Below are 14,952 nucleotides of genomic sequence, written 5' to 3'. Positions count from 1 at the left end.
TTTTTTGCAGCCGCTCATGAGTTTTTAAGTGTACTATATATGCCTGCTCCCTGCATTGGCTGTGTGAATGCTCCCTGGCTGGCACAGTTGCACTGTGCTTTGCTTGAACCAGTGGGAAACCCTTATTGTGCTGGGCAAGCCAGAGAAAAGAATGGGTTTCAGAGCACAGCACAGCACATGCCATGTCCTATCTGGAAGGGCTTTAACACAGGGCTAACACAGAGAGACAGACAAGCATTCACACTCACATTGATACCTATGGCCAATTTAGAACCATCAGTTAACCTATCATGCATGTCTTTGGACTGTAGAATGAAGCTGGAATACCCAGAGAATCCATTTAGACACAGTGTGAATGTGCAAATTCAATGCAGAAAGACCCCAGCCAGCAAGTAGAATTACCCCAATGCCATGAAGAGCTGAATCAGGGAGAGGAACAAGGGCAGACAGCAGATAAATGAACTTGTGCTTATATAATCACTGTGAGCAGTTAAAACACTTTCAAATCTCATTCACCCAGTCACACAGACATATTCATACAGCACTTGTATCTAACATTCACACACTGATGAATGCATTGAGTGAAACTCTGCATTCAGTCTCTTGCTAAAGGATGCTTCAACACATGGACTGGAGAAGCCAAGGATTGAGCCGTCAACCTTTGATAGACCAGCCACTCTTTCACCTAAACCATAGCTGCCCTGCATTAGTGGTTATGACAACAATACAACCATGATCACAACAATGTCTGAGAGTCAATTTTGGAAAGAGACAAAGAAATTAAGACTGTCAAAATCCAAGAAATGTGTCAGTTCTCCAAGATGCTTGGAATAACTCAAAAACTGTGTAACTAGGTGGGCAAGGCAAGGATTAATGTGACTGATTTGTGCATTGTTTAATTTATATGAGGTTATTGGTTAATTACTATTATTTACACTGACTTGAAATCAGATTTTATATTTTTCTCTTTTTAAAATTATATATATTTTTTTTTTTTTTTTTTTTTTTTTTTTAAATTACATTTAAACTTTTTTTTTTCATGGAAAGGGCACTTTACAATGTGCGCAGCACTTTCCACACAAGAGAGACTCACAATTAAAAATGTGGGAAAATAAATCGAATCATAAAACCATTCATTATTTAAAATGTTTCTTAAATTAAGTAAATAAATTTGCACAAACGACATTTTGAATTTACATTTATTTTACGTCGGTGGAATTTGTCGAAAGTGCGGTACTATTTGAGAAAACAAATAAACACTGAACAGCCCGCAGCGGACCCGAGGCTGCTGCTGTGTGTCTGGTTGTGCCTTTTCCTCAAATAAAAGGCTCTTCTAAGAGGATAACGTACGAGCGACTTACACGGACAGGCTTTCCGCTCCTGCTTAACCGTTTTCCCTTTTTTTTGTATATGATGGCTAAGCTAATCTAGCAGGCTAACACTACAGTGACTTTTCCTCTACCGGAAGAAAACCAGAGAGTGCAGTCAATGTTTCCTCCTGATGGCTTTAACTTCTGCAGCTGGAAAAGGTATTTTTATTCTGTTTTTCTTGTATATCTGTTTTCACGGATTTCCAAACCGCTAAGCTTTGCAGTGAATATTTACATTTATATGGAGTAGCTTTTACGGTCAGTTTCATATTCACAAACTAGTTAGCTATATTTTAGCAGTGGGTGTTAAATTTCCCCTCCTCTAAAGAGATTTCTTTCCTATTTGTAAAGATTGCTGTTAAGTGTCTTAACTAATGTTATATTTGCACAAGATTAAATTTGCACATATTCTGAAGGAGCTGTACTTTAGTTATGTGATTGTTTGATACATCTACATTATTGTTGATTAATAAAATGTCACCATGATTTTTGCAGCAGCCTGGCGTGAAGGTGACAGCTGTCTGGCTCTGCACCCAAGGGATGGTACTCTGAGAGAAGCCACTATCCAGAGACTAACCTCCACCTCTCTTAATGAGGACACAGCATGGGTGATATTTAAAGACACTAATAAAGATGTGGAAGAGCAAGAGAAGGAAGCCATACCGGTCTCAAAACTGATGAGACCTGGTTTGAGTGACTTCATGCAAGAGAAACCTTGGTTTCCTACCAGCCAGATAGGCCCCAGGTTATGTGTCCCTTTAGAACTGAGCGATGTTGATGAAGACCGAGTCCCTTACACAATCAATAGATACCTTAGAGATTACCAGAGGGAAGGTATCAGGTTCATTTACAATAACTACATCCGTTCCAGAGGTTGCATCCTGGGAGATGATATGGGCCTGGGAAAAACTGTACAGGTACAAAGCACTTCAGCTGGCAACACCGTTCGAGAATTGTTAAAATGCCAGTGTTTGTTCTTAGTGTGGCTTCACATGACTCTCTTCCTTTCTTTCTCTTCACCTCTTGGATCTGCCTTAGGTCATTGGTTTTCTTGCTGCCGTATTGCACAAAACAGGCACATGGGAGGACATTGCAAACAACAGGCCCCAGTTTCTGCAGAGTCAGCTGCCATCTAAGCAAAGTAATCCCAGCAAAGTAAGTATTTAAAAAATGCTGCTTACATAAAAACACGACCAGTGTTGTAATGTATTGTGTCAAGAAAAATACATGCGGATCCAGTGCAACAAATGACAGCACTGAATTGTCACGATCATGATTTTGAAGTTTCTGTTATCTGTCCAAGGTGTTCCTTATTGTAGCCCCACTGTCAGTGCTTTACAACTGGAAAGATGAGCTGGACACATGGGGTCACTTCCAGTGTGTGGTGGTCCATGGACTGAGGAAAGAGGAAGAGCTGGCCCGTATTAAGAAGGGGCGAGTTGAAATTGCCCTCACTACCTATGAGACACTTCGTCTCTGCCTGGATCAGTTTAATAAGTAAGACCCACACCCAAAACACAAGTGTAGTACATATATGTATTATAGTGCTATTTAAAAATTAGGCTACTTAAGAAATGTTTTATTTCTATTTCAGTTCATTTTTAAGGCACTTTAAATACATTTTAGGTGCATTTTACTCCATAAATAAATTTGCCCTGTCTATTTATCCCTAAAATATGCCTCTGTCCTGCAGGATTGACTGGTCTGCTGTGGTTGTGGATGAGGCTCACAAGATAAAAAATCCAAACTCTCAGATCACTCAGGCCATGAAGGAGCTAAGATGTAAGGTCAGAGAGCTTGTGTTGTTATTTCAGAATACTATTATCACACTGTTAATTAAAAGATGATACTGATGCTGTTTGACTTACTGTTAAAGCTGCACACATTAGCAAGCTTTGAGTCATGCTTTTAATGCTAGTTTTGCATTAATATTTCCATCAGATCAGAATTGGTCTCACTGGAACCATCTTACAGAACAACCTTGAGGAGCTGTGGTGTGTTATGGATTGGTAGGTTAAATTTACAACCTTAAAATTATAATTCATATTACGACCTTTTATTTTTAAAAAGTTTTTGAGCCTGTATCAAACAATGCATTGACATCAAAATCATCTGTTTCAATCATGTATTTGATTGAAAATAGAGCAAAGGCAACATGTTTTATTGTTTGAAAAATACATATTTGTTTTGAATTTGGAGCCAATACCATGTTGGGGCAGGGGATGCTGTTTCACTTCACCCCATCTTTTTACAGACCTCTGTAAGTGTTTGACCAATGTAGGATTTCACCTGCTCAACAGTTCTTGGCCTCCTCTATTGTTTTTATCATGGCAGAGTTGAAGATGTTAAGATTTTCATTTGGAGTGACCAGAATGGACAAAATTAGAAGTATATCAGAGGGACGGCTCAGGTTGAGTGATTTGGAGACAAAGTTAGAGAGGCATGGTTGAGATGGTTTGGACATGTGCAGAGGAGAGATGGTGGATATATTTGACAAAGGATGTTGAAGGTGGAGCTGCCAGGCAGGAGGTAAAAAGGAAGACCATAGAGAAGATTCATGGATATAATGAAGGAAGATGTGCAGAGGGTTGGTGTGACAGAGGAGGATACTAGGGATAGGGTGAGATGGAGGCAGACGATCTGCTGTGCCAGTCCCTAAAGGGAGCAGCCAAAAGAAAAAGTTCTTAATAGATCACATGTCTGGATTGCAGGGAGGCATTTTAGCACCTGGACTCTTTTAATACAAACAGAATGTGGGTTGGCACCATGCTGCTGAAATAAGCAAAGATTTCCCTGAAAAAGATCTGTAACTGTTCAACATTATTGGTCCCTTCACAGATGTGAAGAGTTGGGCACTAATACACTCCCACACCACCATGAATGCTTGTCTCTGGTCTCATCACTAACAAGAACAGTTTAACACATTGCCTTAGTCCATCATAAATGTGATCGAGCTCCTCAAAAATTAGCATTTTTTTTTTTTAATCTCAGTTTGATATTCATACTTTGCCCTATTTTCAATTAAATATAATGAATTGCATTGTTTCAATTTAAATTCTATCTAGTGAGCTTTTTTGGGAAACAGGTTTGTACACATCACTTGCTCACAAGCATATTTATATAGTTATTTGGTTCCTAGTAGTGGAAATTTATGTCAGCTGTTCTCTTTAGGGCCATACCATGGTGTCTTGGCAGCTTAGGACATTTCAAGAACACATTTTCAGACCCCATTGAGCAAGGGCAGAGGCACAGCGCAACCAAACGTGCTCTTGCTACAGGGAGGAAAACTGTCAGAGCCCTGGTGAGGAAGATTTCTCATTGGTTCTTTAGAAGGACTAAAGCTCTTATCAAAGAACAACTGCCTAAGAAGGACGACAGGGTAAGATTGGATGTCAGACTGAGCCAGACTCCTATCAATTATACACCTTTAACTTTTTAATTACCTTCTTTTTTTTTTTTTTTTTTGAAACAGCTTATGTATGTGTTGTGTTTTGTCCCAGGTGGTGTATTGCTCTATGACAGACTTTCAGCAGACTGTGTATCAGGCAGTGCTGGACACTGAAGACGTGACATTACTGCTGAGGTCATCAGAAAAATGTGATTGTCATAGTGGACGCACCCGCAGAAGCTGCTGCTATAAAGTTAGTTCTTCTTTTTTGCTGTTGTGTGCCCTTGTAATGTACTGAGCAAAACTTGATTGATTGTATATGTTGAAGTTGACTCTGCAATTCCCCTTTTATTGGATATTTGTGAGACTTTTTCTTTTTTAATCTTTTACTTTTCCCACCTTTAAGTATCACATCAAAATAACACAAACTATTTTAACTGCAGTCCGTATAAAGTATCTCTGTGGAGGTACCTAATTTTTTCATTAGGTAAGTTTATTTTTAATGAAGCATTTAAACAATACAAATTCAAAACACTTCAATATAGCCTGCTACAGGTGACCAATTAATTATCCCATAAATACAGGAAGGAAAGATTATTCTTTTGTGTAAAAATCACATGTATAAAAAGGTACAAAATAAATTAAAGATTTATCTCTTATATTAATTATTATCCTTCTATTGTAGACAAACTCTGATGGTGTTCATATGAAGGAGCTGTACTTTAGTTATCTGGCCATATTGAGGAAAGTTGCCAACCATGTCGCACTGCTTCAGTCTACTTCAGGCACCAGCAAGAAACAGGTAGAATTGTGTTTCTTTGTATCTAATTTAGTATCCCAGTTAATTACAGCTGCGTAGCTCATGGATAAATTCTCCCAGTATTTTTTCAGATTTGATTCATTAAAATGACTCCTTTGGTTTCTTTTAGGAAAAGTATGTGAGTGCCATTTGTGCAAAGGTGTTCCAGAAATTTCCAGACTTTGTGCACAGATGCAAAAATGAAGCATTTGAAGCCCTGTCAGACCCAATGTACAGTGGGAAAATGAAGGTAAAGCACAAAACCCAGAGTGGTGCCCTCTTCACAGGCTGTGAAGGCGTTAACAGGTTTATCTTTTCTTTTAGGTGCTGCAGAAGCTTCTCAAATTTTATCTGCAAAGGAGAGATAAAGTACTTATTTTTTCCCTCTCAACCAAGGTGAGAGCAGTGTGTGAGATTGAAGATATACTGTATGTTGTGCAAGGAGTGAATAAATAACAGCATGAGGTGTGTTCTCACTGGAAAATAATTCAATGCTCACAGTGTAGTTTGGATTTTAGACATCAGGGTCTTTTTGATTTGCCTAGTCACATCCATGTGGTCACTGAATTATATCGAGCTTATAGATTCCAAGTTGTTCATATAAATGGGGAGTCTTCTTCACGCACAAAAGTTAGTCATGGAGTTCCACAGGGGTCTGTGCTGGGACCAGGACCTTTTTTTTTTTTTTGACCAGGATATGCCCTTCAATGTGAACATTAAACAAATATGTAGGCCTACCATCATTAATTTGCACAATATTGCTAGAAATTAAAAATATCCTGTCTCAGAGTAGGGCTGAATTTATTAGTTCTAGGCTGGATTATTTTAATTCATTATTAGTCAGTGGTAAAGATAATTAGACTCAGAGACTGCAGTCTAATGGTTGTAATCACCTGATACAGTGTAGTGCCTATTAGATCCAGGTATATCAGTCAGCAGTTATAGTTTTTTGCCTTCTTTTCAGTTTAATTTCACTTGCTCCGGGAATACACCAGGTGTGTGTTTTGTGAGGTCCCCTCTCCAAAGCAGTTTTGTTGCGTCCTTCACATTTTCTTTAAATCGAATTGGCAGCATTTAAGAAGCAAAGCATTTAGTCTGCATGGGGCGTTTTATTTTTAAAAATTGTCTGGATTCTCTGTGCCCTCCTCACCACCTCTGTGCAGCTTAACGTGTCTTCTATAAGAAGTAGCCTGGGATCTGCTTCTGGGGCACTTTAATCCTTAATAATCATTTGATGTGTATCGAATCTCTTAGTTGTTAGATGTGCTGGAGAGCTACTGCATGGCTGAGGGTCTGGACTTCACCAGATTGGACGGCTCCACCAAATCCAAAGAGCGTGTGCAGATCGTCAGAGACTTCAATAGCTCCTCTCACATCAACCTCTGCCTGGTTTCCACCATGTTAGTTGGAAATAACACTTGAAGCAATTCATTTTATCCTAAGTGCTATTTTATATTAAAATTAAAATATTAAAAGGTGCATCAATATGGGCTGTATGGGGAAAATGAAAAAAATCATGAACCTACTGATACGAGTCTCTTCTATCAGGGCGGGTGGCCTTGGTCTTAACTTTGTTGGTGCTAATGTTGTGGTGCTGTTTGACCCCACCTGGAACCCAGCCAATGACCTTCAGGCTATTGACAGGTACGTTGCAGCCTGAGCACTGGTTAGATTTTTTTTTTTCTTTCATTGCAGTATTTTGCTGCAGCTCTTTAGCTAACCTAACAATATTCTGATAATTGCTAATTGTTACATACTGTATCCAAAATCAAGGCATAAATGCTTTGTGTTATTACACCACTTTGTGCAATTAAGAAACATCATACTGTGTGTCTTTATTCATCTCCCCAGGGCATATCGCATTGGCCAGTGCAGGGATGTGACTGTCCTTAGGCTAATCTCATTGGGGACCGTAGAAGAGGTCATATACCTGCGACAAATTTACAAACAGGTACCAGACAATTCTGAACACTTAGACATAAGGTGATATGCATTTTACATAATGTATATATCTAAAGGATAAAAATACTGGGATACAGGGATAACCTCTCAGATGGCTTCCATTGCCTGTGGGTATGGGGGAAAATGAACATTTGTTTACATATGTAAAGTTGACAAATGTAAAAAAATAGCGTACTGCAATATCAGAAAACTTGAAGTACTACAGTAGTGTTTTTCTTGTATCTGTTACAGTCAAACACCACTTTCTAGTTCTTTAGTTTCTTCTTTAACCAAACCATTAATGTTATTATTAACCTCTTTCTGTGTTTCACAAGCTTGGCAAAAAGATTAACCTACAGTATATATTTCAGTTACTGCGTTTCCACATTCTCTCCTACGTTCCAGCAATTGCAATGCTCGGTAGTTGGCAAGGAGAGCTCCCGGCGGTATTTTGAAGCAGTGCAGGGGCGTGATGACCATAAGGGTGAACTGTTCGGGATCAAAAACCTCTTCAGGCTGCAAACCCAAGGGACATGTCTCACCCGCAAGATTCTAGAGGTTTGATAGCCAACAGGCCATTTACTGTTTGATTGTGTGTTCTGTTGCCTGCCTGGACCCACATCATCCCACTGATTTATATCCACAGTTGCAATTCAGGGTTTCACAAACCAAAAAGACTTTTGGTATTTCTTGTCTTGGGCTTTTTGATTTCCCACTCAATATCAAGACTTTAGCTGCACTAGGTAGGTATGAATGTTCTGGTTCTGATCATCCCAGAGCGCAGAGAAAACTAGTACATACTTCCATCTACATGATAATTACCTTATATGGACAAAAGCACTTGGTCACACCTCTTAATCTTTGAATTCAGGTTTTTTTTAGTCCTATTGCCACAGATGAATAAAATCAAGCACCTAGCCATGCGGTCTGCCTTTTAAAATATTTGTGAAAGAATGGGTCATTCTAAAGAGTTCACTGAATTTGAGCATGGTACTGTAAGAGGATGCATACATGCAACAAGTCAGTTTGTAAAATTTCTTCATCCTTGATAATCCACAATCAACTGTAAAGTGGAAGTGTTTAGGAACTACAGAAACTTAGCCACCCAGTCGCAGACCACGTTGAATCACAGAGTGGAGTTTCATGTGCAGAGAAGTGTAGTGTGCAGAAGTCTTTGTTACATCCCACACCTGCACATTCGCATGTTTGCTTCTCACACTATACAGACCTTTTTCTTAAATTGAAGGAAACATTGGTTACACAAAATAAAGTAATATAATAAACATGACGGCAGGCGTAAGATTCGCGGATGCTCTGCTGATTTAATAATTGTAGAGTTCCAAACCTCCTCTGGCATTAACATCAGCACAAAGACTGTTCGGGACTTTCATGGCATGGGTTTCAATGGCTGAGCAGCTCCTGTAGGTGTAATGCGCTCAGTGCTTTTGTCCATAAAGTGTGTAAGTATCACCTGAAGTGTGCTGCCAAACTGGTTACAAAGTGGCTTAAGGTTAACAAAGTCAATGTTTTGTTGTGGCCATCACAAAGTCCTGATCTCAATCCTGTTGAAAATTTATGGGCAAAGCTGAAAAGGCAGGTACGAGCAAGGCGGCCTACAAACATGGCTCAGATATACCAGTCCTGTCAGGAGGAATGGGCCCAAATTCCTACCAACTATTGTGAGAAGCTTGTGGAAGGATATCCAAAACATTTGACCCAAGTCATACAGTTTATGGGCAGTGGTACCAAATACTAATGAAATGTATGTAAACTTTTGACTTTGCAGAAAGTAATAAAAATGCCTTAAAAATTCTCTCTCATATTATTCTGGCATTTGGCAAATATATATAATTTTGGTAATCCTAATTGACCTAAAACAGGAAAGGTTTATTCTGATTTCATGTCAGACAGTGAGAAAAACATGCATATGTGTCCTCACACAAATATAGACACACACACAGTGTTATACTAAAGTTCAAAAGTGAAAGATTGTGTTTTGTTGATGACTATGGCAAAACTGGGTTGATGCCATTCATTGAAATGTTTGTTTTGATGAATTCCTCTCAGAGAGAAGGGCAAGTGGAGGCTGGTGTTATGATGAGTACACACACAGGCAAAGACAAGGAGGAGGAGACAAAGGGAGCTGGCGTGAGTAGTCTGCTGTTCTCTGAAACCCAGAACATGGGGCACTCAACTTTCCCATCCCTCACTCTGTCATTCTTTCCAAGCAACCCACTTGTCTTCACATTCCCACATAAAGCCTCCTGTCCATCAGTGTACCAGCCCACACAGTCTCATTAAGCAGATCTCAGCTCCTGTTCTGACAGGGTGAAAGTGACCAATTTTTCTTGTAAACTTCCAAACCAACATGCCATAATTATTTAGTACTTACAAAAACATCAAGCCCAGTAGAACCTGGAATATGACTTAAAGGGCCTTTTCTCACAGACAACATTTTACATTCTGTATATGACACTGATGGACGAGGCTCTCATTCTGTCACTTCTTTTGTGGTGCTGCATGAAAACAGCTTGCTCTCATTACTTGCTTATCCTAATGTAAGGCACAGACCACACCGAAGTCTGTCTTTTACTGTTCAGCTATTTATTTACACAATGATACTCCTTATCCTTTTCCTAGCCAGCCCGGGAGTGTGCAGCACGCTGTTCTTTTTACTTAACTGCTACTGCACTGAGACCCAGTGCTCTTGTATTGCCTGCCCTTCTTGTCCTTTCTTTGTCAGTCTGTCTCTACTGTGTGTCGACTGTTTTAGGAACCTGGAGGTTCTTCATCTACAAATATCCTTGGACCCAGTGATAAACCAGTGACGGAGATCAGCAGTGCATCAAAGGTCCCCAGAGGGGTGCTGGACTTCAGCAGTGAAGAGGATGAGGAGGAGCAGGGGCTCAAGAGAAAGGCCTCAAACCTCAGTACAGATGATTGCAACAGGAGTCCTGGTCGAATGAGTCTCCTCCAGCATGGGTTCTCCAAACTCCTTGAAAGGGTCAAAGAAGCACCAGAGTTAGAAGGGGAAACAAGTCCAGAGGAGGAAGGAAGCTCCTTTGAGGAAGAGGATAAAAAGAGAGAAGACACATCCACCCCCAGTAGAGGAAATATCGGTCTCCCTTTAGGAACAAAAACGTGGGACACATCCAGCAGTTCAGACAGAAAACATGGAGCGGGTGGAGATAAGGGGAGACAAGACGACACAGGCCTTAAACAGTGGATAAGTGAAAAAAGGACTGTGGATGAAGACAGCAATAAAAACTCTAAACTAGACAAAAATAAAGTTAATGAGCTCAAAACAGCATTTCCCAAAAAACACAATTTTGAGGGTTACTCTGATGAATCTGAAGATTTCGATCTAGAGGCAAAGACGTGGTCGAAGAAGGATGATTTAAATTTACATGATAGAGGAGAGAAGGGAAGTGGAAGGCTAAACCACAATAAAAAGAGGCAAAGTGAAAGGGATGAAAGAAGATCAAAATACACAGTAAATATAGAGACATTCTCATCTTCAGAGGACGAATATGCAAGTCCACAGACAGAAAGATCCAGAGTTGAACTGCAAAAACAGAGGCGAAGAGCTGCAACAGGCACAGCAGAGAAAGAAGCAGTAATGCCGAAGGCTGCTTCATTCACAGGTCTGAAAAGTCAGACGTCCCTGGTATCTAAGGAAAAGAATGGAACTATTGACAACGTGCTAGGTTAGTTCCAGTACTTCTTTTAACAATGATCAAAACATTTTAAGAAACTAAATTTCAGCATTAATTATGTACCTTTTTTTTTTTTTTTTTTTTTTTTTTTTTTTTTTTAAGGAGATGTGCAGGAGGTGGTGTACACCCACTCTAACCAGCGCGTGGTGGGTGGGAGCAAAGCAGAGGAGCTGATCAGTAGAGCTGCTGTACGGGATGTGTTTGAACGCAAAATGTACTCGCAGCTCCCAGCCAATCACCTCAGCACCCAAGAGGTACAAACTTCAAACACTGTTCTGGTCCACTGATTCTTCATATAATATAGAGCCCCCAGTCAAACACCCATACCCTTAGCCCTGTGTTGATGGCTAGTTAAAGGGTCATTTCACCCAATATACAAACACAATGGGCTTTTTTTTTCTCACATAGGAATGTTACTTGTAAATTATTGTTGTGCAGTATTTGTTAATTGTTTTAATTAAAAAAGCTGTTTTTGCAAGTTTAGAGACAACTCCTGTATTATAAGCTATATAGTTATTGAGTAACTTGACAATGAGTGGACTTTACTCTTGTTTGATTGTGCCAGAGTTTGTCAGCGAGCTTGCCAGACAGTGAGCCCTGCCATTCCACTATCAAGCCGCAGGAGCTCAGTGTGGATCATCCAGTCATCTTTACCAGCAAGAGTGTGCACCACACCAGACACAACACCTTCATCATTGGCGAGACTCCCAAAGCCATTTGCAGGTAGAAACAGAGTAAGATTAAGTAGTAGAAGCTAACATCACGGATTTATGATCAGAAGAAAGGTCAAGGGCAAAAGAGGTTGGATGGTGAAGACGTAGGAAAGACGATGGAAGAATGACTCTAGTTAAAGGAAACTGCAGCAAAAGAGTAAAAAAGTTCTGATAGGAAAAAAAACAAGATAGTGAATGAGAGGAATGTTAAGTAGGGGTAATGGGGAGGGAAGGAAAGGAAAGGAAAGAGGAATTTCTAGCAGTGAGGAAGGAGGCCAAAACCTACCGGCGATCTAGTGTTGAGTGCCCCCACCTGGGCCTCAGTAATTGTATGTGTGTGTGTGTGTGTGTGTGTGTGTGTGTGTGTGTGTGTGTGTGTGTGTGTATTTAGTGAGGGACCACCTCTGAGCTTTTCCTTCCACCTATTTCCCAGCATCGTGCCAAAGATTACCCAGTTATGACCATGCCCAACAGTGCAGGAGTTTTCCCCTTCACAACCACAGCCCTCCTGGGACTAACCAAAAATGATCGCCTTAGGACTTCCAAACCCACTCTGATCCATATACACACACATCCTAACAAGCATTTACACACACTCGCATGCATACCGCTCAAATACACGATTCTGTTCTGCTGCATCACCTCCACCCCTTTCCTCAGACACACAGACACCGGTTGTGGCTCCAGTCTCACTCCCCAAGGGGAAAGCTGTGTCTCTGCCCGGAGGCTCACCAGGGAGCAAAAATACACACTAGTTATATTGATATCGCCTCAGTTAACCTTGGTGTTTAATGATTAAAATCCACATGCGCTTCACGTTTTACTGCCCCTACTTTTATTTATTGTTTTTTCCAGTAAAAGCCACAAATGTTAGTAACACCACCATAATGCTGCTTTACCACCAGTGACTTTGAGGTATTTCTGTCCCCATGACTTGTTAGAGCAGCGTTTTAATGACTGCCGAGGAGCTCAGGAAAAATACTTTCTGGATATGAACCTGAATATGTATTATTTATCATAAGTTAGGCCTGACTCAATATCTGGTTAATAGGATAGGCTTTGTGGCTTTTTTAAAGAGTGTGATTTTAAAGCACTTGATGATCACAAGTGCCAGATTCTCACCTTGATCTTACTGTGCATTTGTAAATATAGGTTAGGAGAAGCCATTTATTAAAAAAATATCTTGTTGTCTTCAAGTATATAACAGTTTTCTGATTTTTAAAAAAAAAATTTTTTTTTTCCTTTGTTATCTTTTCCCCCCAGGCAACAGCTGGAGGAAATGGCAGAAAAATTCAAATTTCCCTCAGTTTACCAGTTTGCTGTTGATATTCTGAGAAAAAATTCAACCCACAGGCTGGCCTTGCTTCAGCAGTATTACACTTCATTGAACCTCCCTGACTTGGCGGATACGGTTAAAAAGAACTTCCCACAACCTGTTTCAGCACAAGCCTCCCCCTCAGCTGCTACCTCAGAGACCAGAAATCCACAAAAGAATGTTTCAGAACTCACAAAAAACTCGATATTTGCTCAAAAGAATCCCAGAGCTAAACGTGAAACGTCGCAAAACAAAGCATCTGTGCCACAGAAAAAGGCTAGAAACTCAAAAGGGGACGCTTCAAAACCTTGCAAAAAGCAAAGAATCTCACAAAGGAATGTGCTGGAACCTCTAAGTGATGTTCCAAGTCCTGAGTCAGAGGAGCAGGACGAGATGGTCTGCAGTGCCAGAGGACTCAAGCGGACAAAGGGAGGTAGTGTTTCTACTTCTGGAGCCCACATAGCTGGTGATGGTCTTGGCGGCAATCGAGTCAGCAGCAGTGGTCTGGGGTCTGGGGAGGCTGCTGCTTGCCTGAACTGCACAGACAGAGATGCCCCTTCTTCGGACCTCAGCCATGGCAGTTCCACCGTGGTATCCAAACCCACAGCGCAAGGAAGAGAGCAAGAGCAGAAATCATCTTTGAGGACGAGTGAAACTTTGCAAGGGCAGAGAGAAAATTCTGAGGCTCCTTCTGTCTCCACCAGTCACTCCTTCCTAACAGATCTGATAGGAGATACCTCCATCCTAGATGACTTGCTAAAACCCAAATCCAAGAGTGCTCAACACAAGAGCACCCCCAAAACACCATGTGTAGTTTCTGCAAATGCCAGTCTCACCACGCCTTCACCATCCACAATCACTCCTGATCCCAATTCAAGCTTACGCACCCAAACTACACACCAGTTCAAAACATCAGCACAGGCACCGAAGGGGAGTCGCAAGGACTTCTGGGAGATCCTGAATGAGGGTAATGAGGAGAGTATCAATAGATTAACAGACCCAGAAGAAGTGCAGAGAGTTTGTGTCACCACTAACTTTGCAGCTAGAACTGTGTCAGCAGAGAAGGAGAGCAAGAGTCTCTGGAAAACTAATGAGAAGTTCCTGTGGAAAAAATAACATTTTAAGTTGTAACCATGAACATTTTTGCAGTTCTCCAGTTTTCTCATCAAATTTTATGTTTTTTTTTTTTTTTTTGTTTCATTTGATTGAATCTTTTAATTTGTCTTTGTTGTTTACTTATTTAAAAAATTTAATGTTCACTGAGTGAATTCTGAACACAATATTGTTTGTTACAGAAATAAACTTGGGTTTAGTCACTCTAGAAAAGATTTAACTGAATCTTAGAGAAGCAGTTTTCATAAAAGTATATGCATGTTGCTTTATTTCTGCTTTTTTTTTTCACCTACACATAACTTCCGGCTGAACACTATACTTTGTCATCGTAGTTGTAAATTGACTGAACTGTTTCCAACAATAGAGAAAAACAAAACAAAAAGTTCAAATTCAGAGCAAAATTGACTAATCTCAAGCTCAGATCTCATCAGCATGGAAATGTTTTGGCTTCAGCATAGGCAGGAGTGCATACTGTAATGTCACCACTCAAAATTTTGCTTCAGCTGATGGGATTTTAAATCACAGTCACAAAGGTCTAGCAACTATTGAATGACTGAAATTCAAATTTTCATTTGCTAGGTGGTTGATGGCAGGGAA

At 40.3% G+C, this 14,952-nt stretch overlaps 1 protein-coding gene across 2 annotated transcripts; it reads left to right on the top strand.

The window, feature by feature from the left end:
- The first annotated feature begins 1,267 nt into the window (after window positions 1–1,267).
- ercc6l2 (excision repair cross-complementation group 6-like 2) lies at window positions 1,268–14,693 on the top strand. 2 transcript variants are annotated; one of them, XM_030738449.1, is made up of 20 exons: window positions 1,268–1,529; window positions 1,866–2,287; window positions 2,409–2,525; window positions 2,674–2,867; window positions 3,064–3,157; window positions 3,312–3,379; window positions 4,542–4,749; window positions 4,871–5,011; window positions 5,444–5,560; window positions 5,688–5,807; window positions 5,882–5,953; window positions 6,812–6,957; window positions 7,106–7,201; window positions 7,409–7,508; window positions 7,904–8,056; window positions 9,566–9,646; window positions 10,272–11,205; window positions 11,317–11,468; window positions 11,780–11,937; window positions 13,191–14,693. In XM_030738449.1, exons 1-20 carry the CDS (start codon window positions 1,502–1,504, stop codon window positions 14,356–14,358), a joined length of 4,569 nt encoding a protein of 1,522 aa, XP_030594309.1. In that variant the 5' UTR covers window positions 1,268–1,501; the 3' UTR covers window positions 14,359–14,693. The 2 variants fall into 2 exon arrangements, with proteins under 2 accessions (XP_030594309.1, XP_030594310.1); XM_030738450.1 differs by lacking the exons at window positions 9,566–9,646; window positions 10,272–11,205; window positions 11,317–11,468; window positions 11,780–11,937; window positions 13,191–14,693 and having other exon boundaries at window positions 7,904–8,062.
- The last annotated feature ends 259 nt before the right edge of the window (window positions 14,694–14,952 follow it).

The sequence above is a fragment of the Archocentrus centrarchus genome, chromosome 9, assembly GCF_007364275.1.
Source record: "Archocentrus centrarchus isolate MPI-CPG fArcCen1 chromosome 9, fArcCen1, whole genome shotgun sequence".
NCBI lineage: Eukaryota > Metazoa > Chordata > Actinopteri > Cichliformes > Cichlidae > Archocentrus > Archocentrus centrarchus.
The sequence above is the reverse complement of the archived record's forward strand: the minus strand, read 5'-3'. Positions and strand labels throughout refer to the sequence as shown.

Excerpts from the sequence above, each read along its gene's own strand:
- ercc6l2 (XM_030738449.1), top strand. The coding sequence starts at position 1,502 with ATGGCTTTAACTTCTGCAGCTGGAAAAG. Across the intron at positions 4,750-4,870 it reads TGCCTAAGAAGGACGACAGG|GTGGTGTATTGCTCTATGAC; the intron begins GTAAGATTGGAT and ends GTTTTGTCCCAG. Across the intron at positions 7,202-7,408 it reads GACCTTCAGGCTATTGACAG|GGCATATCGCATTGGCCAGT; the intron begins GTACGTTGCAGC and ends TCATCTCCCCAG.